The sequence below is a fragment of the Conger conger genome, chromosome 3 (genome assembly GCF_963514075.1).
Source record: "Conger conger chromosome 3, fConCon1.1, whole genome shotgun sequence".
Taxonomy (NCBI): Eukaryota; Metazoa; Chordata; class Actinopteri; order Anguilliformes; family Congridae; genus Conger; species Conger conger.
Window position 1 is genome coordinate 53,166,696 of NC_083762.1, and position 21,708 is coordinate 53,188,403.

A 21,708-nucleotide genomic window follows, 5' to 3' on the forward strand; every position below is an offset into this window, starting at 1 on the left:
CCTTCCACACCTCACGCATACTGCGCCTATCAGATGTGCTGAGAACTCCCATCCCGTGTTATGTCTACCTATCTTTATCCAGAGACTCGTCGTCCCGCCCATTTCAGACGTGAATATGACGTCACTCGTATTCCTTCCTTATTCCCTTGGCTATCGCTGCTGTCAATTATGGTCCAACATGGTTGACATTAGAATGCAGCAAAGCTAGGGAATGTAACTGGACTGAAGAGACAGAAATAGGATAAGCCAAACCCAACAGGTAAGCGCAACATTGTTTTAAAATGCAACGAAATTATTTCCGAGACAACACTTAAGATTACAGGTACGGTCAAGGTCTACGAAAGATTCAAATGTCTTGGTCGTAAATTGGGATGTTCTTGCTAGCTAGCAAACTGCACCAAGGCAATATCAACAACACCGAGCAACTAACGTTAGCTCCAAGCAAAAGCACCCAACAAGCTTGAAGCAGTTCCTTGCTAGCTAGGTGTAGTTAGCGATATTGGTAAAATTATCCTGATACAAAAATACATTATCCTTGCTTTCAATGAGACGAGTCGTGTTACTTAGCTGAGCACAAACGGCAACACCCTTGTCTGCGATTATTAATTTATTTAGCCTGACAACCGTGTCGGACCATGACATTCGGCATTGGTTGATGGCTAGCAAACGTTAGCCAAGGTATGGAAGTGGCATAAGCGACATCTTGTTGAGGATGGATTGCTAAATCAGACAGCAAATTCCATAGTTTGCCAAGAAAACTGAATATTGGAAAAAAACATTAGGAATGGAAGTACGTTAATAACATTGCTAGCGGGTTAAGTTTGCTTCCTAAGTGTTCTAGCTAACGTTAGCTAGCTACCGATATTCTGTTATAGCCAGCACTGTGGCATGCCGACTCGTCGAATATTATTGCACTGCTGCTACAAGCGGATATTTTCTTAAGTAAATTAATACCAAAATATGGCGGTTAATTGTTTTATGGCTACATACCCGTACGTGACAATATATTCAAATTAAATCCAAGTACGAATTAATTAGCAAAAACTTGATGCTAGCTAAGTAAGCTGTTGAGGAACCACCCTTGTGTAATAATATTTATTTATTTCTGCCTTCTCCATGGAATGTAAATCATGTTGGCAGCATCGCTAGCATACGACAGACTACTATGAAGACTATACTATGAAGCTATTTTGTCTTTATTGTAATTCATTGTGTTGTTTTTTTTTTATTTCGTCCAGCCCCCAATGTAATCATTCTGAATGATTGCTATAAAGATTCAGTCGTCTATTAGAAGTGTGATTGCTCGCTAATGTACGTGGATGCCTAGCCAACAAGGAGGTCCTTTACACGATTATTGTGTCTAGGATATAAAACTAACCCTAACTAAACCCCTATTTCCTAAATTCTGTATATTCCATATTATCATTATGCTTTTTTGAAGTATGTCATCACAACTACCTTATCTGTAAACCAAGTTTTTTGCTAACTACCTATGTAAACCGCTCTATCTATTGTCATTCAGAAACCATAGCACACACATTCTGAACAAAGAATATAGCTAATTTATCACTGAAGGTCACTGCATTGTTGATGTGAAATCATTGTGTCTTGTGTAGGATAGGCTGCAATTTGCAGCCAGGAGAACAGAGGGAAACATGCCTTCCCCGTCCTTCTCCTTGGATGCCCAATTGAGGTTTCACAACAAGTGGCTGAAGATAGATTTGCAGGTAAATAGATTCTGTGAATCCTGTGCCTTGTCCTTCTCCTCAACCACCCACAACACTCAATGTTCCTGGATGAAAGTTTACGGTGACCTCAGTCATGCCATACGTCGCACTGTTTTAGGCCTTTGGACGTAATTGTCTTAGTCTGACTGACCTCAATGACAGGGCAGTGTCCTCTGCTCTTTTTGTAATCACCTTCCAGGGGTTTTCAGTGTGACAATGAGAGAGGAATTTAACTTCCTTCTCAGTCACCCAGCAGCCTCCTCCTTGGAATAAATGGGTGTAGCAAGTAGGTTAGACTAGATGTGTGTGTTCAGGCCATCTCATTTTATATTAGTCAAAAGTATTATTTTGACTAGGCTTTGCTCCTCAATGGTTTGCTGTTGCATGTGATCGCCTTTAGACAATATTTATTGGTTATTGCTAGTGATATGTGAGTGGTGAGGGATCATAAACTCCTGAATGGGTGGAGCTATGGTAATCTGTTAATCACTCGCATGCTTGAACAAATGCCACAGTGAATTATTGGTTAAAGCGAGGATATATTTTATTGAACCCTGTGGGGTAATTTGCCCTCTGCATTAGTCCCATCCACAGTACTGTTCTCGGGGAGCATTGTGGGCTCAAGGGCTCAACAGCTGTGGAGATCTTTTTGTGGCTACACAAGGGCTTGAACCACCAAGTTTCCGGCTCCCAGTCATACACCTTAGCCACTGTGCCACAGGCTGCCTCGAAATATGTGAGAATGTGATTGTGTTTGATAGAAGCACTCTATTTTTGTATCCATGAAACCTCATTTTCTGTGACTATCAGTACACTGTGTTCCGTCTTACATTTCATGTGATTCTCCTTTGTTCAAGTGTTATAACGTGTTCATTAATTACTAACTTGGACAATCTTTGCATGGGACAAATTTCCTTGAAGCTGGATCTATGAATAATAGTTTATTTGTGGGTAAACCATGAATGAAAGGTTTAATTTTTTTTCATACCCAAAGTCAGCTTGCAGTAGTTGGGCAATTCAAATTGTTGTGACATTTGCCAACATATTATCGCGGGAAAATAGTTGCAGGCAGCAAATTATTGTTATTGTGTGTTTTCCAACCGTTCTTGTCATTTGATGAAATTGAGTCCTGATAATTAAGCAAGAATTCATGCATAGTTATTTTTAACTACAAAACTTTGTATTTGCATTTCTGTTGAGTGTGTGTGTGAGGTGTATTTGTAAGCAGTCCTGGGACAAACTGAAGTGGGGAGTTGAATTGGTGATTAGTGATCATTTAAAACACCTGCTTGTTTTTGTTTTTTTTCGGTACTCTAGAAGACCTGCATTGTAAATGAATGGCAAGAAATGCTGGGCATTGAAATGGCAGAGAAGTTGTTTTTTGATGTTCAAACTGGCTCAATTTTATGCTTGATGCTATGATCCCGGTCTCATACAGAAGATTAGATAACCTCAGACAGATGTGAGGGAGTGCTTGGTGTGGTGCTCAGGTCAAGTTGCGATTCATCTGGCCCAGCACTACTCAACTCCACGTCCTGTGGGCCGCTGTGTCTTCAGGCATTCGCTCCAATTGTGCACTACACCACTTGAGTTTCACGATTTAGCTTATCTGAACCAAGCAGGTAAAATAATTTGTGAAATCCGAGGGTGTAGCGCATTGTTGGAACTGTATCTATTTTGTCTGATGGCATTTATGATGTTTCTTACCATTTTTTGTTATTGCCTGCATTTTGATTTAACTGTCTGTTCCGATGTCTGTATTGCATGTCTTTTAACCTCGAGTGCATCAGCCTGATTTGGTATAGTGTTTCACTGCCTTCTCAAGTTACGGTAAGGACTGGCATAGCATCTTAATTAGGCCTCCCATTCTCGTCGTTTCCCCCCAGGAGCGACAGCCTTGGACAGGTTGGCCCAAGTCGTCTTGGGCAGTATAGCTACTTGCAAATATAGGTTAATGGAACAGATGAGAAGATGGGACTTTGGATATAATAACACAGACTGTTGCCCCTTTGATGCTGCTGTGTGGAAAGGATATTGAGTGGAGGGAAACGGTCATTTGATTGACATACACGCCCACTGGTACAGGATGACATCAAATCTCGTAAAATTTCATTTTCCAGTGAGTGGAAAAAAACAATCTGGCATGAAAATACACAAGTATTTGTCTATATGTTTATGTAAATGTTATAATTTGTTTTGGCAATATATACTTTATGTATATGGTGTTCGTATTGTTATGAAGAATTGACTGAAATGAGGGAAAAGTGCATTTTGATTTCAGCTTGTCTTTAAGTGCTATGCAGCACATTGTTTAGTCAGCCTGACTGTACTGTATTCATTTCAGTTGCTGAGAGGAAATCTCCTTGTTTATGTAAAGCTAGGCCAAAGTTGCAACAAAGCTCAAAGCTATCCTCTTGTTTGTTAGTGTGCTGCTCGGTTACCCTTCAATGCCTTTTTTCAGCCATAAAGTGCCTCCGTGTTGTGAAGAACAGATGCTTTTGCTACACTGAGAAGAGTAGACTGATTTACATACATATGCTTAGACAAGTGAATGACCCCTGCAGCAAAATGTCCGTCCACAACAAAAGTGTGAAAATGCAGCTGTCCCTATGCAAAAGTGTAGCTTCTTTCATGATCTAACCAAAATATTGTCACATGGTTGTAAGCGTTCCCTTCAAATTGAGTGTGTTGAGGTGTGTGGCTGTGTGTAGCTCGCTGGCACCGTCTGCATTGCGCACGTCTCCGCAGCTCTCCTCCTGCTTCACACCAGCCCGGACTGTGTGAGGTGCTCTCAGGGGCTGTGTGAAAGTCTAACGGTGAAGACACAGTGAACACGGGCGGTGACACCGCCTCCATTCATTTCCAATGGGAAGCGGTGGGGCGCCCCTGCAAAGCAGGTTGCGGTGCAGGGATTTCCGGGCAAGCGGTGCGGTGTGAAAAGTTTGGTGTTGCCGGTTTGGTTTGTGGCAACCAATTAAGCTTCTTAAACAAATCAATGCAGACAATAATAAGAACAATGTTACGTGCTGTCCCTCTAATGATCGAAAACCAAGCGAGAATGTAACCTATTTGATATAGAAATTAATAAAGTCCATGAATAAAGATTTTTAGGTTTTATTAAGACTGCACAATGAAAACAATGTTGAACCTTGTTGAAATTTAATGAACACCACTGTCAGTCAAAAAAATGCATTGTACGCCCACAAGCCGCCAGTTGAGGGTTGCGGTTTTGCCAGCAGGCGGTTTTACCGTGTTCGGTGTGTCTTCACCTTCACAGTGAAGGCCATTTCAGCAGGTGGTGGCACGGCCTCAATTCATTTTCAATGGGAGGCGGGCGGCGTTCCTGCAAGGCATGTAGGAATAGGCTGAGGCGTGGGGTGGCTTAAGCTTGGAAAAGTTTATCTCTAAGCCCCTGGCCTCACATTTGAATTCCGACCTAATTCCCCATTCATTAGTTCCGTTGTCACGGAAGACGTTAATACAATCGCCTGAATTGTTCCCTGCAAGTTTCACAGATTCCGAAAACTAGCCTACTAAAGTAATTAAAAAGAAATAACCCATGGAGGATAACTAAGACGATTTTTGTATACTTAGCTAGGTACAGAGTGTTAGCAATATTTCATACATTTTTGTATAAGGTCAAGCACGGTTACATTTTGCAGTTTTCACGTGTAACCGGTCGATAATAGGTGCTCAAACTCTAATGGGGAAATTAAGAATAAATGTTGCAAAATACAATCTTATTTTTTAAATTTTATTCAGGTTTGACAATTATAACGGAGCAGTGCATCGGTCAACATTTATGAACACGTTATTCTGTTAAAAAAAAATAGAATGACATGCCCACAAGCGACTGGGTGCGGCAGTATAGCTGCGCACCCACTCATAGCAGCAACCAATCGGATTTGAATTCCGAAGTAAACATTGTCCCGCCATTCAAATTTTAGTACCCCATCCATTAGTTCACGAGTTTCACATTTAAAGGTACAATAGGTAATTTTGGACTTCTAACTGTCAAAGTGAGATGAATAGCAGCAACAAACACCCCGGAACCACAACACTGTGTATCCCTCCCCCTTCTCTGTAAACGCGCTGACGTTGAAACACCATTGGCTGTGGCCATTAGAACCACTTTTCAACCAATAAGCTTGTAATATTGTACAGTTATACTATACTTTGGTGCAGAATGTCGGGCCGTCAACTGTAAGACCCTATATTTTTAAACCATCATTTAAGGACTATAAACACAGGCAGAGGGTACAACATGTCAGTGAGCCTTTTTCAACGATAGGAAGGGATGGGATTTACAATAGTCTTCTAACAATGTTTTAAAAGAAAAATCATACCTATTGTACCTTTAATTTAAGGGAAACCTGGCACTAAAGCTGGCTAGCTTGTTCCGATCAATACAAACAGCAACGTTGTTATGCTATAAGAATCGCCACAAGTTTCATGTTAAACGTAAGAATACCAGCACTAAAGCTAATGTTGCTACACTGCACCAGTTGCGACGGGCTTCTTAAATGAATGCATGCAAACAATAATAAAAACAATACTACGTGATGTCCCTACAGTAACCGAAAACAAAGTGAGAATGTAACCTAGTTGATATAAAAATGAATATAGTCTCACTTTCCATAGTCTCACAGAACACATAAAAATAGGGCAATAATATAGGCAGCTCAAACCACATACAAAATGCAATCTTATGTTTTTGTGATTTTTAGGTTTTATTAAAACCAGACAATGAAAACAACGTTGACCCCTGTTGTAATTTGACGAACACTATTGTCAGTCAAAAAATGCATTGTATGGCTACAAGCGGCCGATTGAGGGACGCGGGTGCGGTGCCAGGCGGTTTTGCCGCGTTTAGTGTGTCTTCACCATCAGTCAGCTGTTTTTCTGGAACGCGTTTCTACTCGAGAACATCACGTGCGCCTGTGTTTGCTTTCAAAGGTAGTTGACCTAGTATTGCTCAAGGATTCTGGGATGTGCTAGGAGCCAAAATTAGACTTCTCAATGAGGTCGGTCTGGTGAAAGCCGTCTTGCCGTATTGCTAGTCGGTTTAGGATTTCGAGTGTCGTGTTCAATTTGCCCTGTTACATTGACATTTGAAACCAGAATCTTGGAAAGCCCTGTTCCCATCCTGTCAATCAATATTCAGGGTATCGTTTTATTTATGCTGCATGCTGTGTAATGATGTTCAATTACAAACAGATAATCTCTCTGAGCTTGGGCGAGCAAAGTAAACCAAATTGATTTGTGATATTTTAATTCTCATGTGCCTCATAGCAAGGAGGTCCTGGGTTCGAATCCCTGTCGGCCGGGGCCTCTCTGTGCGGAGTTTGCATGTTCTCCCCGTGTCTGCGTGGGTTTCCTCTGGCTACTCCGGTTTCCTCCCACAGTCCAAAGACATGCAGGTTAGGCTGATTGGAGAGTCTAAATTGCCCATAGGTATGAGTGTGTGAGTGAATGGTGTGTGTGCCCTGCGATGGACTGGCAACCTGTCCAGGGTGTATTCCTGCCTTTCGCCCAATGTATGCTGGGATAGGCTCCAGCCCCCAGGTTAAGCGGGTTTGGATAATGAGTGAATGAGTGAATGAGTGAATGAGTGAATGAGTGAATGAGTGAATGAGTGAATGAGTGAATGAGTGAATGAGTGAATGAGTGAATGAGTGATAATTCTCATGTCACTTTTAATTTTGTCAGCTTGACAAGACCTAGTTTGACAACACTACGGGCCATTATACAGCACTTTGTGACAACAAAGTAAAAGCTCTGTTTGCAGCTGCTTTTCCTGTAAAGATAATTTGTCCAAAGGTACACTAAAGAAATTATTTCCCATTGTAGTGATGGTGAAGTCGCTCTTTTAATGTTGATGGTGAGAGACCGTTTATGTTCTCAGTGTGTATTTTTTGCATTCAATTACAGTGTTGTTTACTTTCAGATATTTCATTAGACTCCATAGAAGCCATAAAATAATATATTCATCCAAAGGTTAGGAAAATGAGTCCCCCATTCTGATGGTTGATGTGAACAGTAACTGAAGCTTCTGACCCGTATCTACATGGTTGAATGCATTGCACTGCTGCCACACAATTGGCTGATTAGATAATCACATGAATAAGTAGGTGCAATAATGTAAAAGTTTTCCTAATAAAGTGCTCAGTGAGTGTATATGCCTTCATATTAGACTGCAGAACAGATCAAACAAAGTACATTGTTTCATACAGGATCTCTTTTTAGGCTCAAAAAGATATCAGTATTGCAGAAAGCAATTTTAAAAACTGATGTGGATTTGTTAAGGGCCATTTTTTATTCGTGCAGGACAATTCCAGTGCTAACCTTCAGATTTGGAGTAATTTAATTGGAGCCGTCTGAAAATCAGCGGTGAATTGTATCCAGCTGTCGCCCCTGTAAGGTTATGCACTGACATGATTCTTTATCGGTACAGGGGGTTTAGATAAATTTGTGTGTCAAAAGTGTGCTGGAAATAGCAGGTGAACCTGAGCCATTGTTCCCTTTGGCACCAGGAGAGCGGAATTTCATTCTCGCTGTGGGCTCACGGCTAGCTTCCCCGCCCTGCTGTAGAAGGCACATATTTTAACGTGGGTGTTAGAATCTGAATCTGACCTATTTTGGAGCAACAGGTTAGAACAGCGTAAAATCAATATGGGAGGTCACAGACGGCTCCATTCAGAGTTATTAATTAATTAATTTGCCAGTCAGTCAGCCAGACCCTGTGTATACACCAGGTCGTCTTGAGAATCCGGATAATATCCGAATCGGGTTTATTCACATAAAAAGGCAGGTGAGGCTCAAATGAAGTGCACTGCTGTCTCTCTTCAATTTCTTTTTTTTGAGTGTGTGGTAGTAAGCAATGGTAAAATGTGAGCTTCATACACTGCTTTGTTTTTGTGCTTGTGCCTTCTAAAATGTAGGTGGCCATCCCTGAAAAAGTGCATAGTTGCATGAAATCTAATATTTAAATGGGCATAATTCTACACGCGAACTGCCATTAATCGCTTTTCCTTTTGAAGATATTGGGCCTTAAATTTGATACTGTTTTTCCACAAGAAACATTTTCGAGGCGCCATAACACGCCAAAAAGTAAACATTTTATTTTTGTCTGTGGGAGAGACATTTCTCCTATAAAAAATCGAAATGCATTAGGAGATTAACAACTATGATATTGCTCATGAAAAATGCAACTAAGTTAGATATAGTTAGTAAAGTTTTGGATATGTTGAAGATTAACTTAAGATCATCTTTCATGAAAGAAATTGTAATAGTGTCTTTATAGGTTTGGTTTCTATTGCAGTTTCAAAAAGCCTAACCTCTTACAGCGAGACAAACGGCAATAACCGACTGCATAGGCAACTAAAAGCCTAGAATCAAGACTAGGTCCTGAAAGCTCTCTCATACCTGCACTATGGAGGCAATTGAAGACACCTCACTAATCAGAAACCGTGTCAAACCGACTGTCCAATTACTTTGAGGTCCTCTAAAATGGGGGGGGATACGTATAAAAAGGATGTAATTCCACCATGGATCACCCGATAGGGCTGTAATATGCCTCAAATCAAAGGCGACAGACTGAACTTTATCCTCATGTTCATTGTTTCACTTCAATTCAATTGTGCTGGAGTACAGATCCAAAAGAACATTGTACCACTGTCCAAATACTTACTGACTGCGCCGTGTTCCTGAGATAGCTGGGTTTTTCGTTTTTTTCTAAGTGGGTGAACGTAGAGCGATGTTCTTCCTCGCAGTCTGACGTCTTTCTCTTGCAGCGCGCCTTCTCTCCGGAGGGTCTGAGTGAGATGTGGAACGAGATGGTGAAGGATGAAGAGATCACATGCAACGGAGAGGAATCCACTCACCCGGGTAAGGACCCGCTGACCCGCTCTGGCGGCAGGCCTCGGCTTCATCTCCAGGCCCGGCTCTCGTTTTTACATTATGTGGCATTTAGCAGACGCTCTTACCCAGAGCGACGTACAACAAAGTGCAAATCGATCACAAGAACAAGTGCAAAAGTAGACCTGAGAGGACAGTACAGTTCCCAGTCCTAGTGTAAACATACAGAAATTCAGACCCTTGAAGAGTACAATCAACACGTTTGTTTAGCACCACTGTTTATTCGGCCTTGGTGTTATTGGTGAAGTGCATGCATATAGCCGGTGTACTCTTCTGCGACTGTTTAATGGATGGTAAATCTGCAGAAGCAATTTGGATTAAGTAGCTACCTTGCTGGATGCTGCCATGACCAAATGCTCAAAGTTATCTTGGGCGGTGGGGAAGTAAGGTCTACAGATGGTAATTCTGTTTGAAGAAAATGTATGTGGATTTGTTTCCACACTTCAGGTTGTGTTTGTAGTTTAAATGAAAGGATTCCATGGTAGGAAGTAAGAAATGCAGTAAATCCTCAAGCTGGTTTTGAAGAGTGGTCTTGACATAGGTCATTGGGGGGTGCGTTGGCGGTAACAGTGCGGTTCGAATGCCCCCTGAAACACGCTGATCTCTGAGGACACCTGTCTGCTCTTTTCGCCCTTGCAGAGGACTGCGCTGATTGCTTTGGCGGTCAGAAGAAGGATGAATCGAACGACAAGGAGAAGAAGGAGGAGGAAGAGGCATCCACATCCGTCCATCACTCCATCATTGAGACGTGGGATTGGGGGCGGCAACCAGGTGGGTCGGCCAGGATCTTTTCTTTTTTTTGTTTTCTTTCCCTGTCTTCTATCTAGATTTGTGTAGGCAAGGGGTCACCAAACCTGTTCCTGGAGATCTACCGTTTTCATTCAACGTCATTCAACAGCTAGAGAACTCATCAAGCTGCAAATTGGTAGAATTAGGTGGGCCAAATTACAGTTAAAGTGAAAACCTACAGGATGGTACATCTCCAGGTACAAGGTTTGTGACCCCTGGTGTAGACCTTGGTTTTGTTGGTGCGGAATTTTCCGGGCCGGTTTTTGGTTGGTGCCGATGTGGCTAGCCGCCATAACAGAAACTGCATCACCAATTGTAACATAACCTCTCCAGACCTCGGTCAAATACTTAATTGTTTTGGGTTAAAATTCTTTTCTCTGCTCAATTGATTTTGCCTGGTGCAATTGAGCTAACCAAGAGGAGCACTTTTTGAGAGTATTTCATAGGTTCCAATACCTAGGTTCCTACCAGACAAGCTCAACTGTAAAACAAGTGCTTGCTAACTGAAATCCTGTCTGTGAAATTGCTCAGACCTGTTCTCTGCAGCCTTTCAGCACCTCACCCAGTGGCATCATTTTCAGGGACAGCTAAATAGGCCTGGCTACTGCTAAGTAATGGGAGGGGAGTAAATGATTACCTCTCCAGTTTTCGACTAATCGTCTTCCATGTACATTTATTAAGTCAATTCAGTTTAATTCTGTTTGTATAGCTCTTTTCACTGAAGTCTGTTCCAAAGACACGTCACAGAGTAACAGAAGCTAAAAAAAAAAAGAGTAAATTCCAACCCTAAGCTCCCAAATCCCATGTGAGTTAAACGGCTCCCTAGTGGGAAATAAAACCATCAAACAGTGGCTAGAAGAATCTTCCCGATGGGAAGAAATCTCGGGAGGAACCCAGCGGAACTTGCCGGATGCCTATCCTCTGCTGGCTGATGGGTTGAGATGGTAATAGTTGAGGTATTAAACTAGCAGGTGAAATAGAAAGTCCACATGGAGGTTGTACAGTATGCGGTGGGTTTGGTGGGTTGGGGGGGATGAATCTGTAGCTCCAGGATGTGTCAAAGCGTGGGCATAAACCAGGGTAGGGACAGGACTGCAGCCATCCATGGCCTTGGGGCCACAAGCTCAGGGGGCACGTATTTATTATATTTATTTATTATTCCAGCCCCAAATCCCAACCACTGCTACATCTCTGAGCGGCGGGTATCTTTTCTGAGCAAAACACTGACTGAAAATAGCCCTGTAGAGTTTCAGCAGTCTTAAGAGATCAATCGGGAATGCCATGTCGGGGGGCCAGCAGCATGTATTTAAGGAGCAGAAGTGGTTGGCTAGGCTGAAGGGGTTTTTTTGGCGCAGGGGCTACGCGTGAGCGAGGATGCAGTAATTTAACCTCTGCTGCTCTTCGGTGTGTTTGTGTTTCTGCTTTTGAAGGCTGAACTTAATTTGCTCTGATTTCAATCCTGTTTAAAATGTGGGGGTTTGTTTCCGTTAAGTTGGTTGGATGGGGGCGGGGGTGTTTTCTTTTTGATCGTTCGAAATTGAGGCATTGACGGAAAAGGTAACGAAAAATGAAAAAATGGTATGGACTGCCTGCACATGATAATGCAAACATCCAGCATTCCAAAAGTTACTCCTGAAGATGTAGTTTTTAAATTACGTCTTTATTTTAATTTTAATTTTTATGTTTTTATTCCGTGTCAGTAAATTATACACATCAGTTCCTGTCCTCTGTTGAATGACAAATTTGGCCTGCCTATAAGATGCTCCTATTTTTGAACCTTTAAATCCTTTTCCATTTCCCTTATCTCAAGTTCCCATAGTTCATTGCATGTATCAGACGTATGAAAATCGACAAAATGAACATCAGACTGATGTAATAAATTGCAGTGAATTGTGTGTCCAGGAACTACAGTCCCTGTTACAGGCGAGTGAGGCAAAGGGGTCAAAGACCCTTCAGTTCTTATGTTGGAGGCCGTAGTGTAGTCGGTGCAAAGCTGTTTAAGGCCGCTCTCGTGTCTTGCGACTGTGCTCAAACCCGCTAAAGGTTGCTGCTAACTGTATTTTTGTGAAGCAGGGCAGAGGAACTTGGGCCTGAGCTTGGTCGCGTGCTAAACAGTTTTTGTGTTTACTTGTGGAATTGATATCATGGCTTCATTCTCGTATTTCCCTTACTGGTTCATGACACGTTTGGCTAGGATTAGCAACGATGTTTGGGTAATGTTTTAAATTTGTTTGCTAGCTTGCTAGTTGGTAAACAAGAGTAGATTACCAAGCAACCACCATCAACAAGGTAATCTAGTCAGCCAGGGATTTCTCTTGCCTCACTGTTGATTCAGCTGTTTGAAGAGTGCTCCTGGTTTATGCAAATGTTAAGTAACATGCATGTTTTATGATCAAATAAAGCCATCTGTGATCCACACAGTCCTAGAGAAGCATGTAAATGTAATTGGCAGTTTGTTGTTCAGAGCGGAGAAGGATGTTTTTATTTATTTTTTGCCCGGGCCAGTGTTGAAGCCAAGTCGGTGTTACAGAAAGTTACACGAAGGTTTCCACTGTCTACGCATTCTCCACCTCATTCGCACTGATCGAACGGCAGCGTTGACGCTTTTTGATTGATGGCGGGGGAGGTGGAGGCGACCTCTCGTGCGCACCTGTAGAGTGCAGCTCTGGGCCTCACGCCAGGGCTGTCTGTCAGCGCTGATCCTCTCCCACCACTGTCTGCGTGTTCCGCCGTCTCCCTGCACATGAAGCGTGGGTTTGGGGGTGGGGGGTGGCTCGAGTGACTGTGGGGGTACGGTCACTTTTCTCTTACTTCCACTTGCCCTCTTTCGTAAAAATACAGTTGCCGCCAAAATTGAGCATTTCTGGACACGACCCCAAGACATGAGAGCAGGCCTTAAATGGCTTTGCTCTGACGACACTGCGTCTTCCAAAGTAATTGCTGAAGGGTCTTCGGACCGTTTGCCCCTCTCCCCACTCACTCGCCTGTAACGGTCCGCAGCTTCTGGGGACAAAATTCACTGCAATTCATTACATCTCTGGCATGTTGGTTTTTTTTTTTTTTTTTTTTTTCTCCCCTTCTCTCCCTGTTTTCAAAGTAGTCTCGTCCTTCACCTATTTTATCGTCCCCTTGCGGTTTTTCGTCACGGTCTGGTGAGGCCAGGGCCTGTTTACAGATGAACTTGGGCGTTGCTGCTGGAGATAAGCAGCTGTTGTAGGTTGGGCCTTGTGACGGGGGAGGAGGGGAGTTCAGGGGGAGATCAGTCTGACCCCTGACCATTTTCCTGATGGAAGCCTTATGAAAATGCAATATATTGAAAGAAAATGTAGTATTCAAAAATGTATTGTAAGTATGTGCACTTTTGGGAAATATTCCAGTACATATATTTTGTAACTGTGTATTGTGAATGTGTATGTTTTACAATAAATATATTACACTGAGATGTCTTAAGAATTTATTTCTCGATCATTTCTGAAAGCTGCAATACTTTATATATTTGCTCACATATTATGATGTGTTGCATATCTTGCATATTTTCCACTATATTGTTGTGCATTTAATTTCCATGAGGGCTCATCTGACATGTTTTTGATTCAAACTCTCCTGCCAGAGATTCATGACATGTGTTAAACTAATCAAAAACATCATGTTGGTTTATGAAGCATATACTGAGTTTGAATAAAGGAGCAATACCTGTTGAGTATCCATTACAAACTTTTCTTGTGAGTGACCACATCTTCTTAAAATGTCAAAGATGTGATCATGTCTATATATCAATATGTAATCATAATATAATATAATATACAATATATAGTCATAATCAATGTTTTTAGTTAATGTGAGGATGAAATTGAATATTGCCTTCATCAGTGAGATTGTGAGATGCACTAATGGCAGCAAAAGCAAATGCAAAATTGAAAATGCATTCCATGTGAGCCATTTATTAAAACGTCACCATACGCAATTGGCATCTTCCTGTTAATATGCCTCTGTTTTTAACAGCTGCATGTGCACGGTTATTATTACAGTGCATGTAGCAGGTTAAGCCCATCTTAAGCCCTGCTAAAGACCTGGGTCAAATGCGTAATTGTTTTGGATTCAAATACTTTTCTGTGTTCGATTGATCTTGGTGCCATTGAGCCGAATAAGATAACCAGAAGGCGGGGTTTGCTTTTTGAGAGTATTTCATAGGCTCCAGCACAGCAGACAAGCTCAGTAAAGCGTAGGAAATGATTTGAATCCACAACAACTACGTACTTCGCCCAGGCCTGTTAGGAACCGGGTCAACTCATCCTGCAGCCAAGAGAAAACAGCCCACTTCTCTCTGTCTGTTAATAAGAAGTCTGTCTTAATATTTCTTGTGGTATTAATATACATACATAATGAAACTGAGTCATATGCGTCATCTTTTTCACTCCCAAAATCAATGTATTTGAAACTGGTCTGAATGTAAGAAGGAAATGTTTAACTGATGTAATGCCATCCTTCATGGTTTACTGCTCTCCAGTACATTGGATTTGAAATGAAACGATGAATATGAGGTTAAAGTGCAGACTGTCACCTTGAATTTGAGGGTATTTACAGCCATATTAGGTGATCCGTGTCGGATGACATCATTTTTATACACAGTACCATCAGTATTAAGAGGACCAAAAGTAATTGGACAGTTGGTTTCTCATTAGTCGGGTGTAGACCATTGCTTCCTTAGCTCACGTATAAGAAAGGTCTGAATATAAGAAGGTAATGTATCGATACAAGCAATGCATAAACGTGATATCACTTTACTATCCCTCAGACGAGAAGGAGCTGAAGGACTGCCTGATGGTGCTGGTGGAGGACCAGCAGAAGCTGGCCACGCACACAGCCAAGAGCACGCTGTCGGCCCTGCGTCTGCGGCAGAGGCTGGTCATCCTGGAGCGCTACCTCATCTCGCTCAGCCACAGCATGATGGAGGAGAAGTACAAATCCCGCTGGAAGAGCCCCGCCAGCCCGGCCGGGCCTCCGCTGCCCGCCGCCGACAACAAGAGGTGTGTGTGCCCCGCCACAGGCTCTGAGCGCCCCTGTGGAGTGCTATCAGCTATGTGCCTATGTGTCTTTAAAATGGAATACATTATCAGTCTTAAAGACTCAATTTGGAAGCGGCTACCAATTTTTCTCTCAGAGAGGCAGAACAAAACAGGAAGGTGGTTGTCAGGGTTTCGCACTTTACCTGAAAAACAGCATGTCAATCTGGTGAACAGGAGACACATCTGGCTACCAAGTGTAAATGCAATGTGATGAATCTTATCTGGATACAATGTAGGTACACGTTGCAGGAAGCAACCAGTTGTAATTGGGGCCAAAGATCTTTTTCCGAAGATGTACAGTTTAATTACATAAATGTATGTTCCAAGTGTCACTATTCCTGGTCAAATTGCATGAGGCATTGAGGGGGGAAATTTTGTGAATAATGTAAGATGCCTGCCAAAAATGGAATTGCTGCCATTTTGTCATCTTTGAGACTACCAGATCCTAAATTAGTGGAGCATATTTAAGAAGTATGAATATTTTGAATTTTAAACTGAGGATTAAATTATGAGCATTCCTGACTTCAATTGACAGTAGGTTGAAATTTGACAATTAAAAAAAGTATAATTAATATTGCAATTTTTTCACAAATTGAGTTCAGATGTATTCACTGACTGCACATGCCTAATCTGAGAATTTAAATACGAAAAAAATTAAAATGCCATCCAAAAGTTATTGGCTGTTACATGACTGGGACCAGGAAGTGTTGTGGTTCAAGCCCCGGTGTTGACAAAATAAGATCCGCACAGCTGTCTGGTCCTTGAGCAAGGCCCTTAACCCTACAAAGCTCCAGGGGGTATTGTAAGTCTGTAAGTTGCTTTGGATAAAAGTGTCTGCTATAAAACATTATAGCATTATAATTCTAATTCTATAACCGCCGTATGTGTGTTTCTAGCCCACGGCCTGCTGGGAAGGGGGTGGAGGGTCTCGCCAGAGTGGGCTCCAGGGCAGCCCTCTCCTTTGCCTTTGCCTTCCTGCGACGGGCGTGGAGGTCAGGTATGTAGACTACATCTCCCAGCATCCTCCACTACTGACACGACACAGCCATCCTCTATCAGACGAGCCTGTGGACTACACTGAAATAGGACAATTTACCATTCGTTTCGCCATTTCAGTGGTGACTGAATTTAAAGGGATAGTTGACTTTCTGGGGTTTTTCATATTTCAGTTTTCACGGCCTATACCAAGAATCGATCTTACTCAAGTGGATGGCAGTCCACACCACAACTATAATGACACCAAGAGTAAGGAACACTCTTTGGGATCACTTTTAGACCTTTTTTTTTTTTTTTTTTTTTTTTTTGAATGATGAAACACTGACAGCCAATCAAAATCCGTCCGTTTACAGGGTGTCACACTGGCAGAAGATGTAGCTGAGAGGCTATTTAAGACTTTATCGTTCGTCAGTGTGGATGCTCACATCCTAATAGTTCTAGTTCTTGGTCTGGATGGGCCTAGTCTATGCCTTCCGTTGGTCCAGTCATCGGATATTGAACGTACCCCTCCAGATGAGAGATTCTTAATTTACCACACTCAGTGTGAAGTTTGCCTTAAAGTTAATTTGAGGAAGTGAGGACTGTGATGGGGTGAGTGAGGGCGAGACGGATGGTCCAGCGCTTTTCACGCTGGAAGGTGCCCTGCACGTGGCCATGGGAGCAGAGAATGAGACGCTGTGACCATCTGTCAGCAGGGCCTGTTGCTATTCATAAATTGTTTCCAAATGCACGAAGGTCGGCGGTGTAGCAGTCCCACAGTGGTTGCGTAACAGGGGGGCCTATCATAATCCCCCCATAGCTCTGCAATGCAGGCCTCCTGAGGCTCCGGCACATTCTAAGCTCTCCTCTCAAGTGGACGGATGGGAACTGTGAAACAGGTCTTTGAGAGTAAACATGTGTGCACTTTGTACTTTTTTACGATATCTATGGTGTCGTGTTTTGCTTGAGAGCTAATGCTTTAGTTTACACGGTTATTCACAGGCTGTGTTGTTTTTATACTGTAAGAATTAGTTATGTGTAAGATGTGGACTACGACATGCTTGTGCGTTTCCAAGAATGTATGACATCACGGGGTGGATAACGGAGTGGTTTATACCTTTTACCATGGCTCCAGCTAAATGCATGGATAAAATTGAAATAAAATGCATTTTAAAAACTTTTACGAAAATAAAGCCATGATCTACACATTCGCCATGGCTAAATATAGTTCCCCTGGTAATGATAGGTGGCAATAGAGTTTGGATTCTTCAGCGTTGTTCATCATATCAGCTGCCAAAACATAACAAAAAAGAAAAGACAGTAAACCATTAAAAACTAAGTACGCATTAACTATTGATATGATGCAACTAGGTACCGATATTTCTAAACTTAATGAATACTGTAATCCTGACCACAGAAATGCTCAGCTACATGTAATGTGTTGCAGCTAAGATAAAAACTCTTTTCATCCACATATTTAGGCATAACATCACATTTGTTTTGTAAATCGACTGTTATAAGTTGTTACGGGGATGTTTCCTTTTACTTCTGGACATATGGACGTGGATTTCAATGTGAACGTTTTTGTGTAGTGATTTCGAACTTTAATGAGGCAAAGTACCCGGATTAACCATGCCAATATACAGGAATACGCACACCACACCTGGGTCAAATACATAGTTGTTCTGGATTCAAATGCGTTTCTACACTTTTCTGAGCTTGTCTGGTGTATTGGAACCTATGAACCTTACAAAAAGTGCAAACCCCACCTTCTGGTCCTCTTGGTTGGCTCAATGCACCAGGCAAGACCAATCGAGCTCAGAAAAGTATTTGAATCAAATCATTTTGACCCAGATCTGAGTCTGACACATATGCATACAAACATACACATGTACAAATGAACATGCATTACCTTGTTTATTTAAATATTTTGGCAAGCATACTGTTATGAACTATAAAAGGAGTCCTCCGTGTGATCCCTGCAGTCTGTTCAGTGTGGCCTTTCCTGATTGTGGCTAGAATGAGGGCTTGCCAGCTCTCTTCTCCTCATGTGAAAGGGAAAAGAAAGCCTCAGTCTCTAACGCATCGCCCGGCTCAGTGTACTGGGACTGGGTGGGAACGGCGCATCTGGCTCTCTCTTCCGCTGTCTGCCCTTCAACACCATCCGCCATTCCGGCTCAAATAATAAAGGCCTCTGTCTGTCTGAGCCTGACCACACCAAACCGTAATGCATCAGAGGGTTGTGGTGAAACTGCAAAGAGAGAATGGAATATTGAAAATGTGTGCGAATATTGTTGCCTGTTAATATTTCAATTGACCGCTGTATGCTTTGGCAGTGTCTACAAAATGTCTTTCCTGCCAATAAAGAAAGCTGAATTTGAAAAGTGTACGTGGAGGCAGGGAGTGAGAAACAGATTTATGTTATACTATGTTATATGTCATCGTGTCCTTATGTGTTGTATATGCTTTGCCATCTCTGCTCTGCTTGCAAAGTACAATAGAGAGATTGCCATACAGACAGACTGAGAAAGAGTGCGAGAGACAGAGACAGAGACAGAGACAGAGACAGAGACAGAGACAGAGACAGAGACAGAGACAGAGACAGAGACAGAGACAGAGACTCAGTCAGGGAGAGATTCTCTGTTAGCTGTGGTTGCAGTATGCTGTTCCCTTGGGACCCTGCTGATTTGTGCACGCTGCACCGGTGTCTCCTGGGATAGGTGAGGACGCGGACCTGTGCAGCGAGCTTCTGCAGGAATCGCTGGATGCCCTGCGGGCTCTCCCAGAAGCGTCTCTGTTTGACGAGGGAACCGTGTCCTCCGTGTGGCTGGAGGTGGTGGAGAGAGCCACTAAGTTCCTCACGTAAGTCTCCACCGGCCTGGAGCTAGCATTCATTCCAGACGGTCACTTTCCAGAATCGGCCCTGATTGGATAGCCTATGGCAGGGCTTTTTCTGTTTTGTTAGTCTTTTTGTATTGATTTAAACAAAGTAAATATATAAAATGGGTCTTAAACACAAATATGTGCTAAAACAAAGCAGGGGGGAAATTATGATGCATTATGATCTAAAAGGCAAAACTGATCTGAGATCAGCAATATTACTCAGAAATTCTGAATTAATATGGGCCCTTCTCTCACAACATTCAGTCCGTGCACTTAATGCACTTAATAGGCTGTTAATGTGTAAAGGCATTCCTGGGTTTTCATGGTAAATTATTTGGTAACTGCAAGATATATTCTGTGGATAACATGTGATTGAGTGTTTTGTCTGTGTCTTGTGGTGCATGGTGGTTGGACATTTTAGACATAGATGAGACGGATAAGCGCATCCCCCATTCAGAGTTCGTTCACTTCTAGTTTTTAATTGAATAATGAATGATGTCTTTACTCAGCACTTTTACTTGCAGGTGAGCAAAGCTCTTCAGAGGCATTTTTTAAAAGAGCGGAGAGGTAAAATAACAGTAAAGACTGCAGTCCTGGGTCAATTACGTAATTGTTTTTGATTCTAATACTTGTCCACTCTTTACTGAGCTTGGCTGGTGTATCGGAACCTGTGAAATTTACTCAAACTGCAAACCCCACCCCCCGGTCCTCTTAGCTGGCTCACTTGCACCAGGCAAGATTAATGGAGTGCAGAAAAGTGTTTGAATCTGTCGGGTTTTGATTATTGCCATTGAGACCCAGGCAAGTCAACAGTTTGTACATAATTTGAGCAAACTTGCATTGTCCACATGACTGAAGTAGCCTGCTCCATAATCATGTGAAATGCTGTCTGTTCTGTCTCTATCAGCTGGATTTGGAAATTAACCATATTTTGCCTTGACTGCACTTCCCCGAAAAATGAAAAACATAATTGGCCAAGGTCTGTAAGACTGTGGTGAAAAGGCAGGAATACATTTGAACATGTTTGCGTGTTTGTCTGTGTGATGCAGCGATGTCCACGGGAGTGCCAGCGCTAAAGGCCCAGGGAACATTCCACTGCAGGACCAGCACCTGGCCCTCGCTATCCTCCTGGAGCTGGCAGTGCAGAGAGGCACCCTCAGGTGTGTGTCTGTCTGTCTGTCTGTGTGTGTGTCTGTCTGTGTGTCTGTGTGTCTGTCACAGTTATAACTACAGTCATACACTGGCACTACACACGTTTGCGTTCATTGCAAGCTATCAGGCTCACTCTTTCACAATCATCCGCACAAACACACACTCTCTCACACAACAGCACATACACCCACACTCTTTCTCCCACGAGTATGGTTTCTCTCACATGCACACACACACACACACACGGTCTCTCCCTCTCACTCACACGTGTATGCTCTCTCTCTCTCTCTCTCTCTCTCTCTCTCTCTCTCTCTCTCTCTCTCTCTCTCTCTCTCTCTCTCTCTCTCTCTCTCTCTCTCTCTCTCTCTCTCTCTCTCTCTCTCTCTCTCTCTCTCTCTCTCTCTCTCTCTCTCTCTCTCTCTCTCTCTCTCTCTCACACACGCACACACACAGCGCTAACCCCTCTTGTCCACACCCCACAGCCAGCTGCTGTCGGCCGTGCTGCTGCTGCTGCGTCTGTGGGACAGCGGGGCGCGGGAGATGGACAACGAGCGCTCGGCCCAGGGCACCAGCGCCCCCCTGCTCCCCCTGCTGCTGCGCTTCCAGAACATTCACTCCAGCAAGGACCTGCCCAGCACCGTGGACGAAATGGAGGTGAGGCCCGTCTCGGCACGTGTGGCTCTGGGCTCTGTTCGAAAACGCATACTACTCATACTCCATTTCAGCCTGATTTTCATCGAAAAGTAGTATGAGTAGCATACTTATGCCCTAAGTATTTTTTGGGATTACTGAGGTTGCCTGGTTTATTGGACCAATTGAAATGATCCCAAAAGTATAAACCCTGGCCATCTGCTTTTCCTCATCAGTAGTGTGTGTGTTTCACTTTTTTCAGTGTTTTTGTACCCAATTTTGAGTCTTGAGCACAGTACTTTTAATGTTTCTCAGTCAGTGGTTTGCAACTCTCTGTAACAGGTAAAAATGTGCCCTAGCACATTTCATGCCTAGTTCTCCCATATCAACTGCTGGAGAGTGTGGTTACTATGAAACCATTCATGCCCAGAGGGAGGTCATAATGAAGTGTACATCAAAGATGTAATCGCCAGAGACCTCTCAGGGAATAGTGAGAGGTCTCCATGGAGTTTATATATCAGGTGAATAGATTATGATTGTGCCTATGTGCAGTACAGTATGATTATATG

The 21,708-nt window shown here is 42.8% G+C and overlaps 1 protein-coding gene across 6 annotated transcripts in view; it reads left to right on the top strand.

The window, feature by feature from the left end:
• Positions 1–155: 155 nt before the first annotated feature.
• herc2 (HECT and RLD domain containing E3 ubiquitin protein ligase 2) overlaps positions 156–21,708 on the top strand; it is a 118,817-nt gene continuing 97,264 nt past the window's right edge. For all 6 annotated transcript variants that reach the window (XM_061235994.1, XM_061235993.1, XM_061235995.1 and 3 more), the window contains exons 1-9: positions 156–259; positions 1,617–1,727; positions 9,521–9,614; positions 10,284–10,415; positions 15,229–15,460; positions 16,396–16,496; positions 19,195–19,336; positions 20,407–20,517; positions 20,992–21,163. In XM_061235994.1, the coding sequence (XP_061091978.1) occupies positions 1,656–1,727; positions 9,521–9,614; positions 10,284–10,415; positions 15,229–15,460; positions 16,396–16,496; positions 19,195–19,336; positions 20,407–20,517; positions 20,992–21,163 (1,056 nt within the window). In that variant the 5' untranslated portion in view covers positions 156–259; positions 1,617–1,655. The remainder of the gene's footprint in view (positions 260–1,616; positions 1,728–9,520; positions 9,615–10,283; positions 10,416–15,228; positions 15,461–16,395; positions 16,497–19,194; positions 19,337–20,406; positions 20,518–20,991; positions 21,164–21,708) is intronic.